Genomic DNA, 25,699 nt, shown 5'->3' with positions numbered 1-25,699 from the left:
GCAATTACAATTGCAAAAATAATGTTATGAGATAAATGTTTTCAATATACAATATTTATATAGGAATATGGAATGATTAAAATAAATTATACATTTAAATACAAAATAAAAACTGACAGTAGGTGGTGGCAAACCACTGCCTTAGTGAGTGAGTCACTGTATTCAGTAGCCTATATTCATTCAACATTTATGCGGAGTCTTGTACTGCATTTATAGCGGGTTATGCCATCTACCAGACTGCATTTCATAATCAACCCAACACTGTGAGATACAAAGTAACTGTAATCAACAGGTTTAAACGGACATGTTTATAATACACTTAAATTCAAGTGACCAAAATAAAACGTGACTTACCTGTATTAAGTTTTGAAAACAGAATTGCATCAAACATTTGTCCAGGAAAGTGTTCGCATAATGTCCGTCCTCTTTTAGATTGTCGAACAGGTTCATCCAAAACTGGATGCACTGACTTCTCAGTGTTAGCCACCATCTCTCAATCCGTTGATTGCTGGTGCTTGGCCCAAAACTGACGCAAGCGGAGTCGGGATGCGTTCCATGATGCAGAAATTTCTGCATCTCTGCAACATTGACGTTCTCTGTACCGAGATCCAATCTCACCATATTAGGGCAACCCTCTGCTTCAATGACAGCTGTCATAAAGTACCCTGCAATAACCCGAGGATCATTGTTTGTTCTGTAAGCTTCGAGCCACATTATTTTTCTTGAAAACCCGTCTATACAACCACTTATACCTATTCCGTATGGTTTTAATTTATCGTATCCATCGATATGCCACACATAATTAGGCCCACGGCTGAAATACACTCGCCGGCGAAGTCGATTCCTAGACCTCAGATCAACTCCCTCGCCGTCTAGCAAACGTAAAATCACCCGCACTGTCTCTCTGTCTGTGATAATTCATTATTTCGAGAAAATAAGTCATTATTTTGAGAAACTAAGTCATTATTATGAGAAAATAAGTCATTATTATGAGAAAATAAGTCATTATTATGAGAAAATAACTCATTATTTTGAGAAAATAAGTCATTATTTCGAGAAAATAACTCATTTTGAGAAACTAAGTCATTATTATGAGAAAATAACTCATTATTACGAGAAAATAACTCATTATTTTGAGAAACTAAGTCATTATTATGAGAAAATAAGTCATTATTACGAGAAAATAACTCATTATTATGAGAAAATAAGTCATTATTACGAGAAAATAACTCATTATTATGAGAAAATAAGTCATTATTACGAGAAAATAACTCATTATTTTGAGAAACTAAGTCATTATTATGAGAAAATAACTCATTATTATGAGAAAATAACTCATTATTACGAGAAAATAACTCATTATTTTGAGAAACTAAGTCATTATTATGAGAAAATAACTCATTATTACGAGAAAATAACTCATTATTTTGAGAAACTAAGTCATTATTATGAGAAAATTACGGTGGCCGAGAGAGCTCACAACACATGCAAACTAAGAAACGCTGCAAATCTTCACAACACATGCAAACTAAACGCGCTGCATGGACCACAACGGAAATGTTTCCAGGGGACCCAAAAAAAGTGACGGACCGGCTGGGATTTGTTTATTGTGCAGTGGCTATTGGTTGAGTTGTTGGTGAACTGAAAGGTGAGTGGTTTTTGTTGTTTATTTTAACACCCTGATTGCATGATTTCTTTGTCTTTTGGATATTATTAGATTAATAATGACAAATTACACGATTAACGTTATTATATAAAATGGCTAACTTAATTTAATATCCTCAACTAAATCATTTCAAGGTTAATGAAAATAAATTCGCAATGCTTCATTAATTGTTAAAACCAGGTCAAAATAAAAATAACAGTAAGAATAATATTTAAACATTTATCCAGGTCCTTTTAGTAGGCTAATGAAAGAAAGGACAACAGAATACAAATACAACGTGCTAACTTCAGTCAACTTGTTTTTGTTTTTCAGATCTAAATGTATTGCCCTTTCTGTGGCTTCCAATGGCTGACTTTGGCAAGATTTTGCAGTTCATGTGGGCGAGATGTAAGCTTTGTAATAGAGAATGCTCCTAGAACTGCGGGTGATGACCAGGTGTCATGTCAGACTGTGCCCAGAGGTAATATTCTCTTTCTGAGATCTCTATACTGTTCTGTCCATTAAATTATAAGATCTACGTTTAGTTAATCTTTTTCTCTCTGTTTCTGATTTTGACTAACAGACTTTATCACACATAATAGTAGTAGTAGCCCTTTATTGTCACTAGTCACAAGTACCAGCGAAATTAGCCATCAACCTGTCCATACATACACAACATGCATACAATATGACAAGGGGATAGACAGGACAGGAAGACAGGGAATTTAGGAAGATAATACAGCATAAACATGAGGAAGGGAGAGGAGAAAAAAATATAAACCCCAGACTATGCTCCTTGTTCTTTTACTAACTGGATTTGTGCACAAATTAAGATTAAATACATACACTTTTCAAACTGTATCAAACCGTTAACTTGTATATTTCTTTGTTAATGCTGATACATTTTTATGTTTAAGATTATATTTGTGGATTCCTGCACTCCTAATGACATTGTTCTCTTTTCCCTTCAGGCTCAGGAACCGTATTAGATGAAATCACAGAGGCAGGCCTAATCCATAAATATTTCTCAGAGGGCCACACATATGAAGTGATCCTTCATTTTCTTGGAACAAAGCATAACATTTTCCTGAGTCTGAGCACCTTAAAGAGAAGACTAAGGAATGCAGGCTTAACAAGGAGGACAGACTATACTCCCATTGGCACTGTGAATGCAGCTATAACACATGAACTGACAGGCTCAGGACAGCTTTTAGGTTACAGAACTCTGTGGCAGACATTGCGACAGAAGTATTTCCTGACTATTAAAAGGGATGATGTAATGCATGCAATTCGCAGACTAGACCCATCTGGAGTTCAACTTCGCCATAGACGCAGGTTTGTCCGAAGAGGATACTTTACGGCAGGACCAAACCAAGTGTGGCATGTCGATGGGTATGATAAGCTCAAACCATTTGGTGTTGCCATCAGTGGCTGCATTGATGGTTTTTCTAGGAAAGTGATGTGGCTCAGAAGTGGCAGCTCTAATAACGACCCAGGGATAATTGCTTACCATTACCTGCAGTGTGTATCAGAGTTTGGAGTTCCAGCACGGCTTCGCACAGACTGTGGGACAGAAAATGGCACTATGGTAGCCATTCACTGTGCGTTAAGAGCACAGCATACAGATGACTTTGCAGGAGCCCTCAGCCACATGTATGGCACTTCAACTGCAAATCAGCGAATCGAACGTTGGTGGTCCTTTTTCAGAAAGCAAAGGTGCATGCCTTTTTAGATTAATTCCAAAACAAAAATGTTAGAACGTACTATTTACTCTGTTTTTTTGTGTGTTGTCTCATGACAGATGGTTTCAGCTGTCAACAGCATGTATTATATGAGAATAACACTAGACTAAAATGTAATGCAAATCTTTTTTTTTTTTGTGCTATAAAGTTCTTTACATTGATATTTAAAATTTCTTTAAAAAAAAATAGGAATGCAGTTTAAATAATACCTTTTGTTGGAAACATTTGTTTTAGGAATAATTTACATATAACTTTTATTCAGCACTTAAGTAAAACATTGTGTATACTTTCATTCCATCATTAGGACTCAGTTTTGGATTAATCTCTTCAGTGACCTGAGAGAGCGGCACCTTTTCAATGGCAGCCATGAGCATAAGTGCCTTCTACGGTATGTCTTCTTGAGCATCGTGCAGAAAGACTTTGATGAGTACAGAGAACTTTGGAATAACCACACCATCCGACCTGTTCGTCAGTCTTCTTGTCCTTCTGGAAAACCAGAAACCATGTATCACCTGCCTCACAGGTTCGTATTTAATCCATGCAATATGTGACCATGTTCAGTAAATATCAGATACCATTTTCACTTAAGTTTAATCATTAATGATCAAAGAAAATGTGATTGATTGCCTATATCTGACACAGAAGTGTATAGTGAAATGACCCACACTTGACGATTATTGTATTATTTTAAATCAGAACTAGATCTTTGTTTAAAAAAGAATTCTGATATTCTTAGACAAAACAATGCATGAAGCAAAAAGGGGTATTTTACTGATTCACAAATTCTTTGTAGTAGACGCAAATGTAATGACCATATTGGACATTAGATGTTGTCAACATTGAGGGTCAACTTTTCACTTATGTCTACAATTTCAAAACTATTTAAAAATTGCAGCGTTGGGTTATAATTTTGGGTTATAATCTTAGCAGTTGTAGGTTTTATTATACATTTTTGTAATGAGTTGACTCAGTGTTTTGATTTCTGATTTGCCTTAGGTTTGATGCAAGGGACTGTGGATTTCCAGTGTCACAGGAAGTCATTCAAGAGTTTGAGGACATTCTGCCACCACAGCGCAGTCTTTGTGGTGATAGTAATCTCCAAGTTCATTTTTCGGATTTGCAGAGACAGAGTGGGCTTTCTCCACCAGTCAACTGGATAACTGCTGTTGAGAATTACATAACATTTAAAAATATGTCCGGACTTTAAAATCATCAGATCAAAGAACAACTTTATTTGCACACTGCATATGTCATCAGTGTTTTACTGAACATCAATGATTTAAACCGTGTATAACAAAATCAACTTGGTCCATGATGAAAATGTCACTTGTGAAAATAAAATCTATATTATTCCCCAAAACTCACCAGTATATCAGTAGTCTATTAACCTGAGTGTCCTTGTTTAACTGAGTAACTTGAAATTTGTAACTATAACATAAGTGCACGTTGAAACATACGTAATACAAACATGCCTGCATTTCAAAATACGAAAGAACAAAGGGGCACATTTTAATTTCAATAAAACTGTTTACTCGGAACTAAACTCCAGTATATCAGCCAAAGGTATTTCGCTTCAAGGAAGTCCAAACCCAGGGGAGTTTTGGATGCCATAATCCATGGCTGCTTGAAACTCTTCGTAACTGGGTAAGATTGGAATTTTGATTGTATTTGTACATACATTTGCCATGGGGAATTGAGTGCTCTTCTGAAAAACTAGCTGTGGCTGTGGCTGTATTGCTGCAGGGGGAACTTCCTTCAGCCCAGTTCCAAACATAAGGACATCTTCCAAAGAAGGACTTGCCTCTTTTTCTGATGGAGCAAAAGGAAAATGTTAGACGTGCGTGTTTTTTTTTTTAATTATTATTAAATTGTTGCCATTGCTTTTTTTCTTGTTGCTACATTCGAATCAGTGTAGTCATCACCTTGCAGCTATAAGACTTTGAGCGCAGTGGTGATTTGTTGTATGGAGGTGGTTTGTTCTTATAAACCACATGTAACAATTGAACCCTGTTTAAATTCTTATGGACCGCACAGTATGCAATTGTGGACTTATCCCTTTGTGTATAACACTCATTATAGTTCCCTGAACTGACAAAAATTTCTATTACTTTATATCTCATTATTTGCAGCAGTGACAATTCGGCACATTTCTTATAATTTTAACCATAGATACCTTCCAGGTAGAGCAGATAATCTCGCCAGTAGCTCAGTACTCTAGCCTCCTCCTGACGGTTGGTGCTACCAGGCTGACTGAACTGCACCTGGAAGATGTTCTCCACAGCATCAGCTGTCAGCTTGGTCTCAGTGTAGCACATGAATGAGAAGAAGAGTGAAGGATGCTGTTCCAAGGCATTGACAAAATCAAGCGTTGCCAATCCTTCTTTGAACCTACAAAAAGTGCAATGTCAAAAAGTTACTACCAGGAGGTTATGTGAACAACTTCTGAAATATAAATCTGAGATATATATATATCAGATTTTCCATTTTAAAAAGAAATAAGGTGACACTACTTCAGCCACAATATTTAGCCTTTATTAGCATAATACAAAGCATTGAAGTGCTCATGTTAAAATATAAAATAACTATTTAACATTGTATTAAAAGTTGTTACATGTCCACAGAGTAAGTAGAATATTATACCTCTGGATGGAAACATGGTTTCGGTAGATGAAATACCACTGAATGTAATCATCTACAACTTTGTTCTTATCCTCCAGAGTCCTCATGAATCGATAGCAGCCTGCTGTCTGAAGCATGCTGGAGTATTTTTCTGTGAGTTCCTGGAGGTCACTTAGTGATGTAGCATTCTTTATCTAGGGGGAAATGAAAAAGCAATTAAGTGTTTTTAAGTGTCCACATTACATTTATACAAATTAGTAAGGCTTGGGCTATTTGTAACTTCTTTCAAAAATGGTTTATGACACAAATGTAAACGAAATGTGATTATACAGATAGCATTGATACAAAAAGAGCAAAACTGAACAGTAATGTCAGATTCAAAAGAATGAAATACTGTGATTCATTTCTATATTGTACATATTTAGATATATGTTGCATATTCATAAGTTATGGTCTACCTTCCAGTACCTGTGCACATGGAATAAAGGCTTTTTTGGGTGTAGCACATCATTATCAAAGGATCGGATAAGAATATTTGATTTCAAACACAAACGCTTTCCTGTAGCTCAAATAGTAGAGCATGGCGCTAGCAACGCCAAGGTCATGGGTTCGATTCCCAGGGAAAGCAAGAGCTGATGAAATGTAAAACTGTAACTTGAATGCAATGTAAGTCGCTTTGGATAAAAGCGTCTGCTAAATGCATAAATGTAAATGAATATATTTAATTGACCTTGGTTCGTAAGGGCCACCGAAACATCTGACTCTGATATTGAATAAATTGAATAGATTTTGAGAGATTAAATTAGACACAAACACAAATTTTAACCCTTACGATACTGGATATTAATAATGGTTAAAAATGTAATATTATAAATAATAATAACAATAAATAATAATATGTATTTAAAATATTACATTCAAAGACTAGGTGTTTATAACTTTCTATAAAAGTTTTTAATTTATACTCACTGCTCATATGAGAGCGTACCATCATTACATTATTGTCAAACCTACTGTTTATACAGCAATTAAGATATAGTTTTTGTCAGTTGATGAGAGTAATTTCTAAAAATGTTTTGTAATCCCAGCCTAACAAATTACCTCAAGAAGGGCCTTCTTGACCTCATCATCAGGTATGTCCTCAATTGGGGCCTCAATTGTCTTTACTTTACCAATTAGGTAAAGGAAGAAGTTTGGGGAAAGACAACAAGGCCCTGGACCACCATGGACAATGGACACTGCAATCATTCTTCCAATGTGGAAGTATTCATTGTCTTCTGCAGCTAAAAATGCCAATATTGCAATGTTAGAACACCCTGATTTACAACATTGTAAAAACCTCACAAAAAAGTATTACCTTTACTATCAAATGAGAGGTATTTGGCATTGTCTTTGCCTTCAAATACTCTCCTTGTTTTGATGGTGTCCATCAACAGAGTCAGAAATTCTCGAGTAGGCCCCCCGCTGTCCAAAGCCTCTTCCATCAGCCCAGCATCATCTGTGAATTTCACCATCAAGCTGTAGGTGGGATCAAATGAGGATCGCCTGAAACCTCTTAAGGCACCATCCCAGACATTCGCCCGGTTAATGTTAAATCTGCTACAGGATGTTTTGTTAAGATTATGTGCCAGATTTGACACTATGTCTGCAGCTGTCAGCCCATCATGTCCATCGCTGTAAAATAAAAATAAAAACAGTCCACAAACAGCAAGAAACTATTAACACTGCAGCTTCTTATTTTTGTGAATTATTTAAACCATGATATTTTAGTTTTTTTTTTTTAATGGGCCCTTTATAATGAGTAAGCTATACAACACTGCTCAAAAATAATAAGCATAATTTGGACATCACAACTCTAGTAACAGATTTTGAGAGTCCTCCCACAAAGTCACATTTTTCTGGTAAAGAACAAGGTGCTGATAGTACTGTGATAGTACCTGTCTTTCTCTGGTAGTTTCTCTACTTCCTCAAGATCAGAGGAACTGCTGTCGATGGTGATAGGTGCATAGATATGGGTATATGTACTGTGGAAGAGAGGTACAAGAATAACAATAACACAATTAATCAATAAAGTATTCTGAAAAATATGTTTTGTTGTTTTGGCTGTAGTCCAGCACTTTAGTCCAATAGGTTTATTTCAAATCCAGTGAAAAATTATGTAAAATAATTTCTTATGACTGACCTGTAGAAGTCTGACTTAAGCTCACCCACTGAGGTGGTCATCTGTTTGGGTCTTGTTGCACTCTTGGCCTGTAGCACCAACAACACCACATAGCACAATAAGAACTTCACAGAAATATGTAAATAAGCAAATTCTGGTTTATTAAGTTACAGAATATGACATACCTGCCCACTAGATGACTGGGATGTTGATGGTGCAAATGTTGTGGCTGACCTAAAACATACAAACAATTTAGTAGAAATTGTATTCTAGATAACATAAAATACTTCTTATATAGCAATTTTAAAAATGAATGCATTAAAACATACTGACTTTCAGCTTGCACAGTGATAAGAAAATGTGTCAGCAGAAATTTAACTTACCGATGTCTATGCTCTGGTGTACTGCTTTCGGGACTTGACCAAAGCTGCCAAGTGTAAACATAAAACCCTAAACTCATTCATAGCCTTAACACTGTATATGCTTTTATATTTCTAGGAGATTTTATTGCATTATAGTTGTACTGTAAGCACAGACATGCTGAACACCTAAATTCCTGAGATGTACCTACCACTGTGTCAGAAAGAGGTGACAGATTGGGTTGTGCCCTAACAACAACTTCATCATCATCTTCTGAAACCGACTCATCTTCTTGACCTCACAAAAGACTTTGTGATCAATCTCTATTTCCAATTATATGTCCAGTATTGTTAAATATGTAGGCTGTAACTAGTTGGAATCCCACAAAGCACATAAATACTTAGTTTTTAGTTTAAATGCACATAAATTATATAAAAACATAATATTTGAATACTTACTCTTTGACAACAAATCCTCAAGGGTACAGATGTACAGTGTGATCCTTTGATATGCCTTTCCAATGGCCTCTTTGTACTGTCCAATGGTAAAAGGTGTGTCAGTCCCTGGGATATTTTTTATCTGAGAGCTATCTGGATAAAGCAAGACATATTTTCCATCTTCCATGTCTTGATTGAAGTCTTTTAGTTTTTTCACAGCGGCTTCCAAAAGTTGCTCAGATGACCACTGGGGGTCAACATGTAGAGGTAGGTTTTTTCCTCTCATGGGCTTCAAGCCATTCTTGGTCTTGCTCATGATCCCAACAGAAATCTAGACCATCAGGCAAAAATGATGGAACACAAATGTTAATGTAGTTCTGTCTGACAACTTCATTAACTTAAATAATGATTAGCTTACCTTTACTGTTTTGTTTGATTTCTTTTTACTTTTTGAGAATGTTTTCCTTTCAGTTTCTTTTAGTTCTCTGTATTTCATTAACTGAAGAACAGCTGAAGCTGACTTTGCTAGAATGGCACATGCATCAGTTACTAAAACACAAACAAACACACACACACACAAAATCAGAAACAGAGAGAAAAAGATTAACTAAACGTAGATCTTATAATTTAATGGACAGAACAGTATAGGGATCTCAGAAAGAGAATATTACCTCTGGGCACAGTCTGACATGACACCTGGTCATCACCCGCAGTTCTAGGAGCATTCTCTATTACAAAGCTTACATCTCGCCCACATGAACTGCAAAATCTTGCCAAAGTCAGCCATTGGAAGCCACAGAAAGGGCAATACATTTAGATCTGAAAAACAAAAACAAGTTGACTGAAGTTAGCACGTTGTATTTGTATTCTGTTGTCCTTTCTTTCATTAGCCTACTAAAAGGACCTGGATAAATGTTTAAATATTATTCTTACTGTTATTTTTATTTTGACCTGGTTTTAACAATTAATGAAGCATTGCGAATTTATTTTCATTAACCTTGAAATGATTTAGTTGAGGATATTAAATTAAGTAATTCGTGTAATTTGTCATTATTAATCTAATAATATCCAAAAGACAAAGAAATCATGCAATCAGGGTGTTAAAATAAACAACAAAAACCACTCACCTTTCAGTTCACCAACAACTCAACCAATAGCCACTGCACAATAAACAAATCCCAGCCGGTCCGTCACTTTTTTTGGGTCCCCTGGAAACATTTCCGTTGTGGTCCATGCAGCACGTTTAGTTTGTGTGTGTTGTGAAGATTTGCAGCGTTTCTTAGTTTGCATGTGTTGTGAAGATTTGCAGCGTTTCTCAATTTGCATGTGTTGTGAGCTCTCTCGGCCACCGTAGAAAATAACTAATTATTACGAGAAAATAACTAATTATTTTGAGAAACTAAGTCATTATTATGAGAAAATAACTCATTATTACGAGAAAATAAGTCATTATTATGAGAAAATAAGTCATTATTACGAGAAAATAAGTCATTATTACGAGAAATGTTCTCATTATTACGAGAAACTAAGTCATTATTACGAGAAATTTTCTCATTATTATGAGAAAGTATCCTATGGAAGCCTATGGAAGCCCATTTCCGCCACGTAAGAAAAAAATTCATGCCTCCAAAAGTCGAAATTATGACATACTTAAGTCATAATTACGAGATAAAAAGTCGAAATTATGACTTACTAAATCGAAATTACGAGATAAAAAGTCGAAATTATGACTTAAAAAGTCGAAATTATGACTTGCTGACGGCTCATGATCTAATACGATACAACCCAGGTGGTCCGATGAATTGTGAACATATTAAGGAGTATTTTAAACGTGGTTTTACTAACGATGAAATTCTTGCTTTATTAGCGGAACGGCACGGAATAGCTCTGAGCAAGCGCACTCTTGAAAGGATTTTAAGCAAGAACCAGCTTTGGCGCAGAAAGAACAAAACGGATGTGGCTGACGTGGCAGCTTTCATTGAACAGCAACTTCAAACCTCTGGCCAGTCCCATGGTTATAGATGGATGCACCAAAAATGTTGGTTGAATGGTATTGTAACTGATAGGGAAACGGTGCGAGTTCTGCTCCGGCTTTTAGATAGTGAAGGGGTTAACTTGAGGTCAAGAAATCGACTGAGGCGGCGTGTGTATCATAGCCGTGGTCCGAACTTTGTGTGGCACGTAGATGGCTATGACAAGCTGAAGCCATTCGGAATCGGAATAAGTGGATGTATAGAAGGAGTATGATATGGCTTGAGGCATACAAGACCAACAATGATCCAAGACTTATTGCTGGATACTTCATGGATGCAGTAATTAAAGCTGGGGGGTGCCCTGCTAGAGTAAGGCTAGATTTAGGAACAGAAAATGTTCATTTGGCTGAGATGCAAAAATTTTTGACTTTTTCTGAGGATCGACCAGAAACAGACCGTGTTACTGTTGGCCCAAGCTCTGGAAACCAGCGCATCGAAAGATGGTGGCTCACTCTGCGAAGTGAATGTGTCCAATTTTGGATAGACCTCTTTGACAAACTGAAAGAGGATGGACACTTCGCAGACACTCCTTTGGACAAATCCTTGGTCCAGTTCTGTTTCCTTAACAAAGTCCAGGTGAGATCTCATTTATCGTAACTGCTTTGATTGCATTAACGTCTTTTAGAGGACTTTGTAGTCACTGATTTTATGTGGAGTTCAGTAGGCTTAATAATGTCTACATTTATGTCGGGATACTGTATTCAAAATTATTTGGCTAGGCATTAAAAGTTACAAAAGTATTCTTAATATGTTAAAGTGCCCCTATTATGGATTTTTGAAAATGAGCTTTCATGCAGTATGTAACACAGCTCTAAGTGAATGAAAACATCCTAAATATGAAAGTGCACAGTGTATAAAGTTATTGTCTCTCAAAAGAAGGAGTCGACTCTGAATCATTGAAACGAGTCGTTTTTAGAACGAGTCCCAAGCCGTTTCATATTGACGTCAAAATGAAATATTAGCATATTGCCCGCCCACTTGTTGGTCTTTTTTTGAATTTGCATGCATGTCAACCTGTTGTCTGGGACTCCCAAAACCAAAATATGAACCTTTCATAACCCATAATAGGGGCACTTTAACTGAAAAAGGAATACTGTGTAGGTGGTTTAAACCAACAATAACTTCCAACTTCCAAATTTTGTTCCATCAATTACGAGAACTGAAAATATATAGCTGATTAATACGATAAAAGCTAGCAAGAGTTTATCTAAAAATAGTATTTAATTTAATCTGAATGGAGTAAAGCTCTTAAGATGTTGTCCACACAGGGCTTCACAACACACACACACACCTGATAATTTTCAATACACTTTTTTAGATTTAACTGTAGCATAGACCTTGTGTTTAAGGGCACAATTAACTATAGTTATTATAAACTGAAATAGGTCAGATCAAAAGTAAAATAACATTCTGCAAATGTCACTCAGTTTTGTCTGTCACTTCCCCCAGATGTCACCTATAGTCTAACATGGAATTGTAACTTGGCTCACATCTTTGATTGACGTCCTTGCTCAATGCATTTTTAATGTTATAAATCATTTTTATTATGCATACCAAAAATGTAAAATATCTAAAAATTCTATTCATTGCACATTTTCTGTTATTTGATTACCTGGTTCTATGATTCATGCTCTGTGTGATTCTCCTAGATTGCCAGACATCTACTAACTCTGTTTCAATATGTTTCCTTACAGGAAGAGCTTGATGAGATTGTCTTAGCTTGGAACAATCACAGAATACGGCCCGTCCACAACTCACGGTCACCACATGGCCGACCATCCGTCATGTATGCAGTATCTCATCTCTATGGAGCCACAGACCACCTGCATCCAGTACATCTGGAGAAGGTTCAAGTCTGTTTGGAAGAGTGTATTTTCAAGGACTTTCCATGTGATGAAGACATTTTTAACACATGTGTTGATCTTATGTCAGAGCATGATTTGAACCTTACAAATGATGTGTTTGCAGCAGTGGACTTGTACATAACACTTAGGGAGCTAATTAACAGTGAGTTGGAGCCTCATAACTAAAAAATGTGTTGCGGAAGACTTAACATTTGAGATTTGTATTCTACTGGTCAGTAGTGAAGACAGAGAAGTTATGTTTTAACAAGGAAATGGTTTAATTGTCCCAAAACAACACATTCCAAAATTGCAATTGCAGAAAAAAATAAATTTAAATAAACTGTAACATAGGCTACTTGTGTTATAGTAATGAAAGAACAGTGATGACGAGAATAAAAACAAAAGGCTTTGTATAATATGTGTAGAAAAACTTCTTTTTATCAAAATACATGACAAATTGTTGTAGAATCTTTGTTACTGGAATAACAAAAAGGCCTTTTCAAACTTTGTGCCTCAGAGAGAATATTAACAGGAACTTTGGAAATGTGAAGATGTAAAACACATCTTGAAAAAAAAGACAAAAACAAAAAATAAAGCTTGCTTTGGCCTCAATTATGTTGTTTAAGCTTAACTTCAGTTCTTTCTCTTGTGCCTTAGAGAGAATATTAACAGGAACTTTGGAAATGTGAACATGTAAATCACATCTTGAGAAAAAAAACTAAAACAAAAAATAAAGCTTGCTTTGACCTCAATTATGTTGTTTAAGCTTAGCTTCAGTTCCTTCCTAAATAGTAAGCCTATACTAAGTGTACTAGACTATATCCATGACCCATATGTTGCTCTCTAACACTTTGTTCATTTCGTGGCGAAACTCTGGGTAGTTATCATAATTCACAGGCAGCTCCAGGTAACAGCCACATGTGTGTGCAATGGGTCGTCTTTGAAAGCCTTCCAGTTGTGTGAAGCTAACGGTGATGTTCTTTCCCAGGAACAAATCTGACCCGGTGCAAAACCGAAGGAAGAGGGACAGGTGTTGTTTATCTGATTCTCTAAGAAATGTACTTAGATACCTGCCAGTTTGTTTTTGTTGTACATTCATCGTAGCAGGGTAAGCTATTGATTTCATGACCTTTCTTGATGTCGGTTGGAGTTCATCATAGGCAGCTGCGATGTCCTTGAGCTCAATTCTCATAGGTGCAAGCACATCATGCCACTGCTCTATCACAAACGCAGGTTCTTGAATCAGCTTCTGATGTGCCATCTCCTCCAAGAGCTGCTCGATATTATCTGCTGTTGGGACTCTTCGACAATTATGATGATCCATCACCTCAAACAGCTCTTCTTTGTCCACATCTTCAAAATGTGAACGGCATGATTCTAGGATCACCCTGTCTGATTCTGTAACATATCTGAGAAAGCAGTCCACAAGACTTGTTGTGACACATCCATGGGCTGCCTGTTCCAGCATTACAGGTGCTATTTTTACAGGCAGGTACTTCTCTTTTAGCCAACCAAATGCAATGATTCGGCCAATGCTTTCCCACTCTTGTTGACCAAAGTCATGTCTTAGATAAGGGACCTTAAAACTATTTCCCAAAGTGCATTGCTCATAAAAGTCATTCCAAAACTCGGAGAGCACATCCCTCAAAACCCCTCCTTCATCAACAGCATTTTCTAGCCGTCCATCAGGAAGAATGACTTTCATAGATATGTTATCTGTCAAGACACTTTTGTCACAAAAATGTGCGATAAGCTGTCGAAGGGCCTGGCCGCGATGAATAACAAGAATTTTCTTCACCCTTTCACTCTGAACAAACGGCTCTGGTGAGTTATCAATTGGAGAAGGAACATAATATGATTCCTCTAAAAGAGGTAAGGTGTCATCTAGCGCAGTGTCTTCCAGCCCAGAGATGTGTCCTGTGGAGACAGTTACAGTGCCACTATCCTCCAGATTGTCCACCTCTGGCTGTCTGGCTGCATCAGTCTCAATCACACTTGATACATCAGTCACGCTAGTTATGGACTCAGACAAAAAAACATCATCACCGCCTGTTGCAATTACAGCGCTACTGCCTAGGTAAATTAGATCTGGCTCTACATTGTCAGAGAACAGAGCGGATTGGCTGGTATGTGTGGGAGACCAGGAATCCTGCATGTTTTCCACTCTCTGCGCAATTGTTTCGCTGCTGAAGTGGAACTGTGTGTCTGACTGTGTGTCACTAGGGATGATTTTCTTCTTGGTTGTCAAGTAAAAACGCAAGACTGGTAATTTGGTCTGCTCATAAAGTTCTCCAACTGTAATCTGGGCATCTATTTCTTGCTCTTTAAAGTCTGTTACATCAACCACAAAATCTGTATAGTTTCCCTCTGAACTTTTCTCACCAGGAAAAAACAACTTGACAGCCTTTTCAAGTAGATCCTTTTTTCTACAGTCCTTTGACACAGAGATTTTCCGTGTACCCCCACCTTTTTTTGTTCGGACCTGAGTAAACTTTCCTTCTCGAAAATGCATCCATCCCATCTCAATTTTTCGCATACTCTTTTGAGCATTTTTTGACATTTTTTTTTCACATACATTGTCAGTGTCACCTTTGCTTCTTGCTAGCCTGGTTCTCAGCCGATCAAAAAGTTTAGCTTTTCGGCCACTGGGATCTTGTTCTTTTCGCCTGCAGTATCCATGAACAGCCAGTCGGTCACCATAGGAAGGCAGATATTCCTTCAGCTGGTCATCTGTCATAAGCTGTATGACACTGCAATCAATCTGCAAAAAGAATATACTTTAAAACACTTTAAATATACGTTTACCATTCTCTGATGTCCGTGACCCTGTGAGGTATAATTCAGAAATATTACTGATTCAACTGAACTGAAATTGGGTGAGAACTGAGCTGAGATGGACAATGACATTATTGTTTTCTGCAGCACTACTTTGTAGCAGGATTGATCTCATTTCATAACTGATCTTAAACTGTTTTTGAACATAATCAATTAACGCTGAATTGACTTCAGCTGAACAATGTTGCTATTGTTTTTTAAGACCATAATTTTCCTGTTTCTTACTGTAAAGCTGCTTTAAAACAAATGTGTATTGAGCACTATAGAATTAAAGGGGACTTGGATAAACTATAATGTATAAGGAATAATGTACAGTCAACTGATTGTTATAAACCCAGGGGTTTAAAGTGAGTTATAGAGGAGGGTTTGTTTTTTGAACCAGAGACATAGGATTCAGTACTCGGTATTGAGTACTCAGTATATTTAGAAAGAAACAAGACAGAGCAGTTTAAGCACTTCTACTGGAGAAAATTTTAAACAGAATATATTGTTCCAAAGTTTCTCTGTGACAATTTTTAGGGACTGTAGGCTACATGTGATACATATTTAACAGTTTCATGAATACCTTATCCAGTTGCATTCGCTGTATGATGTCATCTGAAACGTTTCTTGACTTCATAAAGTCATAAATGTCATCCATCCTAGAAGACAACGATATATATAATAATACCACAAAGCCGGTTACGTCTATCAGCATAAATGTTAGCTGCTATCAGATCGGTCTTTGTTGCCATCTAGTGAGGGCTACGACTTTGAACGAACAATAGAAATCACAACGAGAATCCGTCTTGGTTCGATATCGAAACTGAATTGATGATTGTATATCGTGATGACAAATAAATAAGATACATGAAATTGATAGTTTTTACATATATAATTTCTGATTGTATTTTTGTTTTCTTTTTTTTAAACCATAGGCTGCACATCACAACAACATGGATAAACATTATTAGCTACTATTAAGCATACTGTAGTAAACACGTACAATAAAATACAATTTCATGACAGTATTTATGCAGTAAATTTGACCCAATTAATATTTTTGTGGAATTATGGTAGCTATATGAAGTAAAATGTTGGTTTCCCCATAAAATGTTACATGCTAATCATTATTATAACTTACATCTGCAAATTCCAACATTTTCACAGTGTTCAAACTTTTCCATATAGCCTAGGCTATTGTTAAAGAGCGTTTTATGCGCCAGTCAATTATTAAAATCTGAACATGATGCGGGATCATTCTAGTTTTATATACGTACAATAGGCCTACTTCTGTAATGTGACTTACTTGGGGTGATGCAATTCTTTGCTTGAAATGCTTTCAAGGGTGGGTTTGCTCAGACTTTTCCATGCCGTTCCGCTAATTAAGGCAATGATCATCAAACCATGCTTAAAATCCCACATAAAATAGGTTACTACTTAATGTGTTCACATCATTACACCTGGCCTTCCATAATCGTGTGTCCTCCTGTCGTGTAGATGAGCCAGCAGGAAGTCATAATTTCGACATTTTATCTCGTAATTATGACATAGTTAAGTCATAATTTCGACATTTTATCTCGTAATTTCGACTTTTTAAGTCATAATTTCGACTTTTTATCTCGTAATTTCGTTTTAGTAAGTCATAATTTCGACTTTTTATCTCGTAATTTCGATTTAGTAAATCATAATTTCGACTTTTAAAGTCATAATTTCGATTTAGTATGTCATAATTTCGACTTTTGGAGGCATTAATTTTTTTCTTACGTGGCGGAAATGGGCTTCCATAAGTATCTCATTATTACGAGAAAATAACTCATTATTACGAGAAACTTTCTCGAAATAATGACTTACTCCTAAAGAAAAAAAAAAAAAAAAAAAAAGACTTACTCGACGCATGCGCAGTGCATGAGTGGCGGCACGCTATCGACATCTGCTGGTCAAAGCCATGCAGGAACACCGCAAACATCGCTTGTTCTGTAATCTAAAACTGTATAATATATCATTAAATAACGATTTCAGATATATTTTCTGCATGTAGTCTTTTGTTACTCTGCCAGACAATGAAGTTCATGGCTTCAGATATAGAGGAATGTATTCCAACAAAAATCACACGCATTTTATGAAGAAATGAAAGCCATATAAACTTAACGAATAGACGTTCATTTCGATGATTTGTTAGTTTTTTATTAGCGGTCACTTTCCATATGCATCAAATGCATAAGCCCACAGTAGCCCAATCTCCTCTCGCTAGCACAAAGCATCATTGTTCGTTACCACAGCAACCGCTTGGTCTTCAGCATCCCACACCGCTTCTTGCAGGACATGTGAACGTGAAAAATGCTTAATGTGGCTTAAAGTACAATGCCTAATTCAGGATACAGTATTATTGATCGTGCATACAGGCAAGCATAAGAACCCAGAATCTGAACACAACACCCAAAGTTGCATGTTAAGCGTTTTCCTATAGAAAACCGTTATAGAAAATGCTGCATAAGAGTTGCTGTTTTGCGTTGCATTCATATTTTGGGTCCACCTGAATGTCTGTATATACAGTATGCATGATCATTAAGTTATGTACTGAATTTGGTTCAATCTGTCTTTGCACTTCAAGCCACGTTAAGCATTTTTCAGGTTAAGCGTTTGTCCTGCAAGAAGCGGTGTGGGATGCTGAAGAATTAACAAGACTACATGCAGATAATATATCTGAAACCGTTATTTAATGATATATTATACAGTTTTAGATTACAGAACAAGCGATGTTTGCGGTGTTCCTGCATGGCTTTGACCAGCAGATGTCGATAGCGTGCCGCTCATGTTCACTCATGCACTGCGCATGCGTCGAGTAAGTCTTTTTTTTTTTTTTTTTTTCTTTAGGAGCAACTCATTATTTCGAGAAAATAAGTCATTATTATGAGAAAGTTTCTCATTATTACGAGAAAATAAGTCATTATTATGAGAAAGTTTCTCATTATTATGAGAAAGTTTCTCATTATTACGAGAAAGTTTCTCATTATTACGAGAAAATAAGTCATTATTACGAGAAATTTTCTCATTATTACGAGAAACTAAGTCATTATTACGAGAAATTTTCTCATTATTATGAGAAAGTATCTCATTATTACGAGAAACTAAGTCATTATTAAGAGAAAGTTTCTCAATATAACGAGATACTAAGTCATAATTATGAGAAAGTATCTCATTATTATGACTTACATAATTATATATTTTCTTAAGGTGGCGGGAACTAACATTCAGATCCATTAATCAGAATGAATCCAGTCCGATTGAACCAAACAATGTACATGTAAACAAAGCCACTACTACTGCTTGTTGTATCACCAATAACCGTTGGAAATCACCTGCTCTTAATGAAACTGAGTGAGGCACAAACTGACAAAGAGAACATTTTCAGGCACACACCTAAACTGGTTAATCAATGTCTGCGGGTTTACTCAACAGTGGCATAAAGCCAGCATAATGAAGATGGAGATGTGGTGAAATCTAACACACCTGAATCAGCCTCAAGTTCTGTCAACATCAATGAATCCTGTGCATTTATTGTTGGCTTGTCCTGACAAAATGAGTGTGTTCATAAACGTAATAAAGCAGCATATACATATTTACATGTATTTCTTCACCATATTATTTTATCAAGAGTTATTCACAAATGAAAAAAAAATGAAAAAACAAGTGAATATGAAAAGAGCAAGTTTAGAGCTGGAATATAAAATAAAACGAACAAAAGTACAATCATCTTCACTTTATTAGCAGGTCATCCATGAGCAATGATTTATTCAAATATTTCCACCAAAACAGAATCAAAATCTAATATCAAAAGTAACAGTTCATATAAAATATACTCTATTTCATAAATGTTGTACTCAGTGACTGATGATGTAAGAAAATCTGAGGTGACTTTAATTAAAATACCAATCATAGAGATCATGAGCTTCTTTATATTCCTTGTGTCGTGCTACATGGTCACAGGCAGTGCAAATAGCCAGAACAAACTCTTGAGTCTGTACTATTATATGAGGACTTGGAGTGAGATGTTTCCTCCAGTTAAAGTACTTGCGATATGCATCTTCATCCTTGTCCAGCTGAAGCAGATATTCGGCTAGTGACTTTGCATCTGGGAAGTCATTGACATGAATGAAGGACTCAGCAGGAACAAAGTTTTCATAGTTTCTTCTCGGAGGACCCAACACCACAGGGACGGTACCTGCTGCGAGCGGCCCGTTTATCTTCTCAGTGATGTAGTCCTTGTGGATGGAGTTTTCAAAGGCAAGGTAAAATTTGCAGCTAGCCAGGGTTGGATAGTAGTCCTTATAATCAAGGAATCTTGCATAAGCCTTTCCAAACAAAGTCACTTGTATGTATTTGCTGAATTCTCTGTAAAAAGCGTTCCTTGCGTTGACACCAGTTACGGGATCGTTGTTACTTACAATCCAACACACCAGTTTGTCCTTTTTGGGAATCACAAAATCCTCATTAGGTTTCTTCCTGGTCATCAAGCGCATCCGTACAGGAATATCAGCATCCTGCCTGTAGCTGAGAGTGAGATTGAACAGGTTTTCCAGACCCGGTATCCTTTTGGTGTTGGTTGGCGACTCCAAATGCAACCAAATCCACCTCTGGAACGGAGGACGAGGAGATGGAGGAAGGTTGGACAGATCCCAGCTGAGAGCTCTGTGATAAACGATGACATTATCTGCATCGTTGTACAGAGCTCTATCATCCGTCAGATGACAATTATCAATATTGTAAAACTTTTTGCAGACACTGAAATCAAACCTATAATTTTCAGGCCAAACCCATAACAGAAGAACAGGTTTCTCCTCTGCTGTATCAGTAAGAGAGTTATTGCTCTTGGCAGAGTTGATTTGTGAATTTTGGTCTGGACTAAAAACTGGAAGTGGACAGTTGTGTGAAGGTGAGAGCCAGAAAAACACAACGCCCAGAGAGATGACACCTGCCAGCGTCATTATGATACCCAGACGCAACAGCGATGGGCCATTTGTGTTTGACATTTTTGACCTAAAGAGAATAGTTGAAGAAGGTTTATTCCCTTGTACAAAATAATTAAATGAAATTCTTCAATAACACTACTGTGGAATCAGTTCATATGTTTGTGAGAAGCCAAAGCTACACAAGTAAAAGTTAATCATTATCTTGTAATAAAATATAAAGTTGAAACTTTGACCATTTTAGTCTAATAAAAAAATATATTCAAATTATATTTTCTGAAACCAATACTTAACTCAATTCCTCACCTGATTAAAAGAGAAACAATCTGTAGTTTTGTGTCCCATATACAGCCAATGTCTGATGACTGACAGACAGAAACACAGAAGAGAATGTCTTCAAAACATGATTTCCTTCAAAACAAAGAAAAAATATTGGGTGTTCTTATGGTGTGTGAGGCCTGGAGGAAGTGTCTTGAGAGGAGATACGACACGAACCAAACACAATTCAGCATGCAATTATTAATATGACGCCACCCCTGCCTTAGATACGTCAACAGATCCAAACCAGTTTATCAACAATCACAAATACACAAAAGAAAGATACACGATACATATAAACATAATATACTAATAAAACAAACAGTGTTTTATTTTCAGGTACAATAGTTGTATTTAGCAGGAGCATTCAAGAAAATGAATGAACAAATATAAAAATAAAACACTATATATATCGATTCCTATTAAAGCAACTGTATTAAAGTTTTTCAGTCAAGAGTAGTGAGTGATTTTTCTCTTTGTTTTATTAACATTAAAGGAATAATTCACTCAAAAATAAAAAGTGTTTTATATTTATACCATCATTTACTCAAAAGTTGTTTTAAACCTGAATGAGTTTCTTTCTTCTGCTGAAAATAAATGCTATTTTGAAGAATGTGGAAGTCCACAGCGACTTAACCCTAACCCTATCAAATTCAGTGTGGACCGAACTGTTTGGTTACCCACATTCTTCAAAATAACTTCTTTTGTGTTCAGCACAAGAAAGAAAATAATACAGGTTCGGGACAACGTGAGTGAGTAAATAATGGCAGAAATTAAATTTTAGGGTGAACTATCCCTTTAATGACATTTGGAACAGCCTGTTTTGATAGTATTAGAGCTAAAGATAACTTTAGTAATCAGGCCCTATTTAACAGGTTTTATAGCTGCGTGCTTCGGGTGTACAGTGGTGTGAAAAAGTCTTGGCCCTCTTCCTGATTTTAATTCTTTTTTCATGTTTGTCACACTTTAATGTTTCAGATCATCAAACAAATTTAAATATTAATCAAAGATAACACAAGTAAACACAACATGCAGTTTTTAAATGAAGGGTCTTTTCATGAAGAGAAAACCCACAATCCAAACCCCCATGGCCCTGTGTGAAAAAGTGTTTGCCCCCTCCCCCCCATTAAAACATAACTGTGGTTTATCACACCTGAGTTCAGTTTCTCTAGCCACACCCAGGCCTGATTACTGCCACACCTGTTCACAATCAAGAAATCACTTAAAGGTGCCATAGAATGAAAAACTGTCTTTACCCTGGCATATTTAAATAATAACAGTTCTGTACATGGAAATGACATACAGTGAGCCTCAAACACCATAGTTTCCTCCTTCATATGTAAATCTCGTGATTAAAAAAGACCACTGAAAAACAGGCGAATCAGAACATAACACCGACTGTGACGCAACAGTCGGGATCACTACGCCCCCAACATTTGCATAAACCCGTCCTTGTTCTAAGCCGGCCGAACCATCAGAAGCTCTGCAGGTATTGTAAATAAACAAGCGCGGACAACAGCGAAAATAACAAAATAAATGTTATGTTCCAGGCCGTGCAGGGGGTGTGAAGTGCAGGGATGGGTTGGTGTCTGTATTCAGAAAGGCACAGAAAGCAAATAACGCGAGCCACTAAAGGGACATGGTTAGCTCATTGCTAGCGGTAGCCTGTTACAGTACATAAGATTTCACTCTCAGTAAGGAGAGATGAGGATGATGGCGAATGACTTACAGATCCTGAGCACCACTGACAAGCATCTGATCTTGTGAAATGTGTGGTAAGTACTGTTGCTCCATAATGTAAACATAGTTTGTGTGATCGCGTCTCTTGAAACTGAAACTATAACGCGATCGATGGATCGTTCAAAAGCAGTTTCAATGCCTCGCATATTAATAACGGCTCCCTGATGCCCGCGTTTTATATACAGTATAATTACCCGACGATATAACTGCGAGAGAAAATATTTAAATATATATTTTCCTCCCTGTGCGTCCTTCTTGCTGATGAGCCGTACTGTGAAACAGCCAATCAGAGCAGAGCTCAACATTGCGCAGCACTGTGAAACAGCCAATCAGAGCAGAGCTCATTATTATTCATGACCCTGCCAAATAAGCCAATAACAGACCGTTTCATTCTAGGGAGAAATCCTAAGGTTGTAAATGGACATGTAAAATCGTTTCTGGAGATTTTTTGCCCTTACTTAAGCCACATACCTTCTGTGTAGATATCAGAGAACAATTTAAAATACTGTATCAATGCATTCTATGGCACCTTTAAATAGGACCTGCCTGACAAAGTGAAGTAGACCAAAAGATCCTCAAAAGCTACACAGCATATTGAGATCCAAAGAAATTCAGGAACAAATGAGAAAGAAAGTAATTGAGATCTGTCAGTCTGGAAAAGGTTATAAAGCCATTTCTAAAGCTTTGGGACTCCAGCGAACCACAGTGAGAGCCATTATCCACAAATGGAGAAAACATGGAACAGTGGTGAACCTTCCCAGGAGTGGCCGGCCGACCCAAATTACCCCAAGAGCGCAGCAACGACTCATCCAAGAGGTCACAAAAGACCCCACAACAACATCTAAAGAACTGCAGGCCTCACTTGCCTCAGTTAAGGTCAGTGTTCATGACTCCACCATAAGAAAGAGACTGGGCAAAAATGGCCTGCATGGCAGAGATCCAAGACGAAAACCGCTGCTGAGCAAAAAGAACATAAAGACTCGTCTCAGTTTTGCCAGAAAACATCTTGATGATCCCCAAGACTTTTGGGAAAATACTCTGTGGACTGACGTGACAAAAGTTGAACTTTTTGGAAGGTGTGTGTCCCATTACATCTGGCGAAAAAAAGTAACACAGCATTTCGGAAAAAGAACATCATACCAACAGTAAAATATGGTGGTGGTAGTGTGATGGTCTGGGGCTGTTATGCTGCTTCAGGACCTGGAAGACTTGCTGTGATAAATGCAAACATGAATTCAGCTGTCTACCAAAAAATCCTGAAGGACAATGTCCGGCCATCTGTTCGTGACCTCAAGCTGAAGCGAACTTGGGTTCTGCAGCAGGACAATGATCCAAAACACATGATCCAAAACAACAAAATGAAGACTTTGGAGTGGCCTAGTCAAAGTCCTGACCTGAATCCTATTGAGATGCTGTGGCATGACCTTAAAAAGGCGGTTCATGCTCGAAAACCCTCCAATGTGGCTGAATTACAACAATTCTGCCAAGATGAGTGGGCCAAAACTCCTCCACAGCGCTGTAACAGACTCATTGCAAGTTATCGCAAACGCTTGATTGCAGTTGTTGCTGCTAAGGGTGGCCCAACCAGTTATTAGGTTTAGGGGGCAAGCACTTTTTCACACAGGGCCATGTGGGTATGGATTTTGTTTTCCCTTCATAATAAAAAACTTCATTAAAAACTGTATGTTGTGTTTACTTGTGTTATCTTTGATTAATATTTAAATTTGTTTGATGATCTGAAACATTAAAGTGTGATAAACAATCAGGAAGGGGGCCAACACTTTTTCACACCACTGTACATGGTAAGAAAAAGTGCACCTCAGAACAGCACATGAATGAAACGTTTAACCAATAAGACTTTAAAGCACATGCAAATAATGTACTTTTGTGACTGCGAATAAGTGCAGTGTCCCGTGAGAGTAACTCTACTGCTGAATTAACACTGATGTGAATGTATGTGGCGTTGTACAGTAGGGGTCTGTGTACGTTTTAATAGTTTGTTTTTCAATTTGAAATTAAATAGGCAGAATCGAGAAAACAGAGATTTTGGCTCGATATTCGTTTTTTTGTTTCACAGGTAGGAAACGGATAAACGACTTCAAAATTCGTTTTCCTCTTGTGGGCAGTTGTGACATGCCCCTTTCCACCGATTGGCCAACCAAATCTGAGCCCGTGACGTCATCCTCAGTACGCTCAGCAAAATAATAGTCCTCTGCTGGTCAAATGATCTCTTTTTCATAGGCAAATGTTGTTGGCTTGGTCCCTCATTTTTAAACACAATTTTACACCTCACTCATATCTAATCTGGAATAAAAAGAATCTACTGTATAAACACAATTCTCTTTTTTTTGAAAATTGGTTTAAAAATTGTATTATTTTTGTGTCTCAACTTTTCAATCAAAATGGTTCAATCTGTAATTACTCTGAGGTTTTAGCTAAGCATGGAATTTCTGGTAGTCCGAAAGAGTTTGCAATTGTTGCAGTGCCACATGGAGTTCTCATGCTTTTTAGAGATCTTTCTTTTCCAATAATGAATAAATACTGAATAAATAAATGAATGAATGAACGAATAAATAAATACATTTTAAATAATACAAATGTTTAAAAAACGGTCTGATAAAACGAAAATGACTTCAAATGTTCAGTAATATAGAATGTAGAATTTCCAAATAATATGAAAATAACTGTCTGTTGAGAAATAACCAAATAAAAGCCTTTCATGAACTTGCATATAACCATATTTATCTGTAAATTCGCATAGTTATAAAAAGAAAACTCAGTTTCTACAAAAACGTTTCACTTTTGATTAACAGTACACCACTCCAGAATGTCATTTGCCCAATGTCAGGACTGTCTGATTTTCTATTACAATATAAAAGCCCTCCAAAATCTCATATATGACCAGTTTTGTCTTTGATTTTAGGTAGCTCTAAATAGGAAATTCCCTGTTTCCACAGAACAATTTCAATTCAGATTGACAGTCCACTACCCCAGGGTGTAAGCCTTAAGAAGGTTT

At 36.8% G+C, this 25,699-nt stretch overlaps 4 protein-coding genes across 5 annotated transcripts; 1 reads left to right on the top strand and 3 right to left on the bottom strand.

Moving 5' to 3' along the window:
• The first annotated feature begins 1,595 nt into the window (after positions 1-1,595).
• On the top strand, positions 1,596-4,743 carry LOC306848619 (uncharacterized protein). Its single transcript, XM_079383268.1, has 5 exons — positions 1,596-1,648; positions 1,979-2,126; positions 2,617-3,361; positions 3,692-3,910; positions 4,384-4,743. Exons 2-5 carry the CDS (start codon positions 1,985-1,987, stop codon positions 4,592-4,594), a joined length of 1,317 nt encoding a protein of 438 aa, XP_079239394.1. The 5' UTR covers positions 1,596-1,648; positions 1,979-1,984; the 3' UTR covers positions 4,595-4,743.
• LOC306848616 (G2/M phase-specific E3 ubiquitin-protein ligase-like) lies at positions 4,600-10,156 on the bottom strand. Its single transcript, XM_079383264.1, has 14 exons — positions 10,092-10,156; positions 9,636-9,783; positions 9,383-9,513; positions 8,986-9,295; positions 8,739-8,824; positions 8,551-8,594; positions 8,353-8,401; positions 8,189-8,256; positions 7,944-8,030; positions 7,364-7,680; positions 7,108-7,289; positions 6,028-6,200; positions 5,561-5,775; positions 4,600-5,196 (listed from the first exon to the last, which is right to left on the bottom strand). Exons 2-14 carry the CDS (start codon positions 9,775-9,777, stop codon positions 4,961-4,963), a joined length of 2,040 nt encoding a protein of 679 aa, XP_079239390.1. The 5' UTR covers positions 9,778-9,783; positions 10,092-10,156; the 3' UTR covers positions 4,600-4,960.
• A 2,948-nt stretch (positions 10,157-13,104) lies between these two features.
• On the bottom strand, positions 13,105-17,169 carry LOC306848615 (uncharacterized protein). 2 transcript variants are annotated; one of them, XM_079383262.1, is made up of 3 exons: positions 16,965-17,169; positions 16,242-16,317; positions 13,105-15,602 (listed from the first exon to the last, which is right to left on the bottom strand). In XM_079383262.1, exons 1-3 carry the CDS (start codon positions 17,078-17,080, stop codon positions 13,653-13,655), a joined length of 2,142 nt encoding a protein of 713 aa, XP_079239388.1. In that variant the 5' UTR covers positions 17,081-17,169; the 3' UTR covers positions 13,105-13,652. The 2 variants fall into 2 exon arrangements, with proteins under 2 accessions (XP_079239388.1, XP_079239389.1); XM_079383263.1 differs by lacking the exon at positions 16,242-16,317 and having other exon boundaries at positions 16,965-17,142.
• Positions 17,170-19,186: 2,017 nt separating this feature from the next.
• On the bottom strand, positions 19,187-21,121 carry LOC306848625 (4-galactosyl-N-acetylglucosaminide 3-alpha-L-fucosyltransferase 9-like). Its single transcript, XM_079383279.1, has 2 exons — positions 20,932-21,121; positions 19,187-20,695 (listed from the first exon to the last, which is right to left on the bottom strand). Exon 2 carries the CDS (start codon positions 20,686-20,688, stop codon positions 19,576-19,578), a length of 1,113 nt encoding a protein of 370 aa, XP_079239405.1. The 5' UTR covers positions 20,689-20,695; positions 20,932-21,121; the 3' UTR covers positions 19,187-19,575.
• Positions 21,122-25,699: the final 4,578 nt, after the last annotated feature.

This window comes from Barbus barbus (assembly GCF_936440315.1).
Source record: "Barbus barbus genome assembly, chromosome: 28".
In the NCBI taxonomy this organism is placed as follows: domain Eukaryota; kingdom Metazoa; phylum Chordata; class Actinopteri; order Cypriniformes; family Cyprinidae; genus Barbus; species Barbus barbus.
The sequence above is the reverse complement of the archived record's forward strand: the minus strand, read 5'-3'. Positions and strand labels throughout refer to the sequence as shown.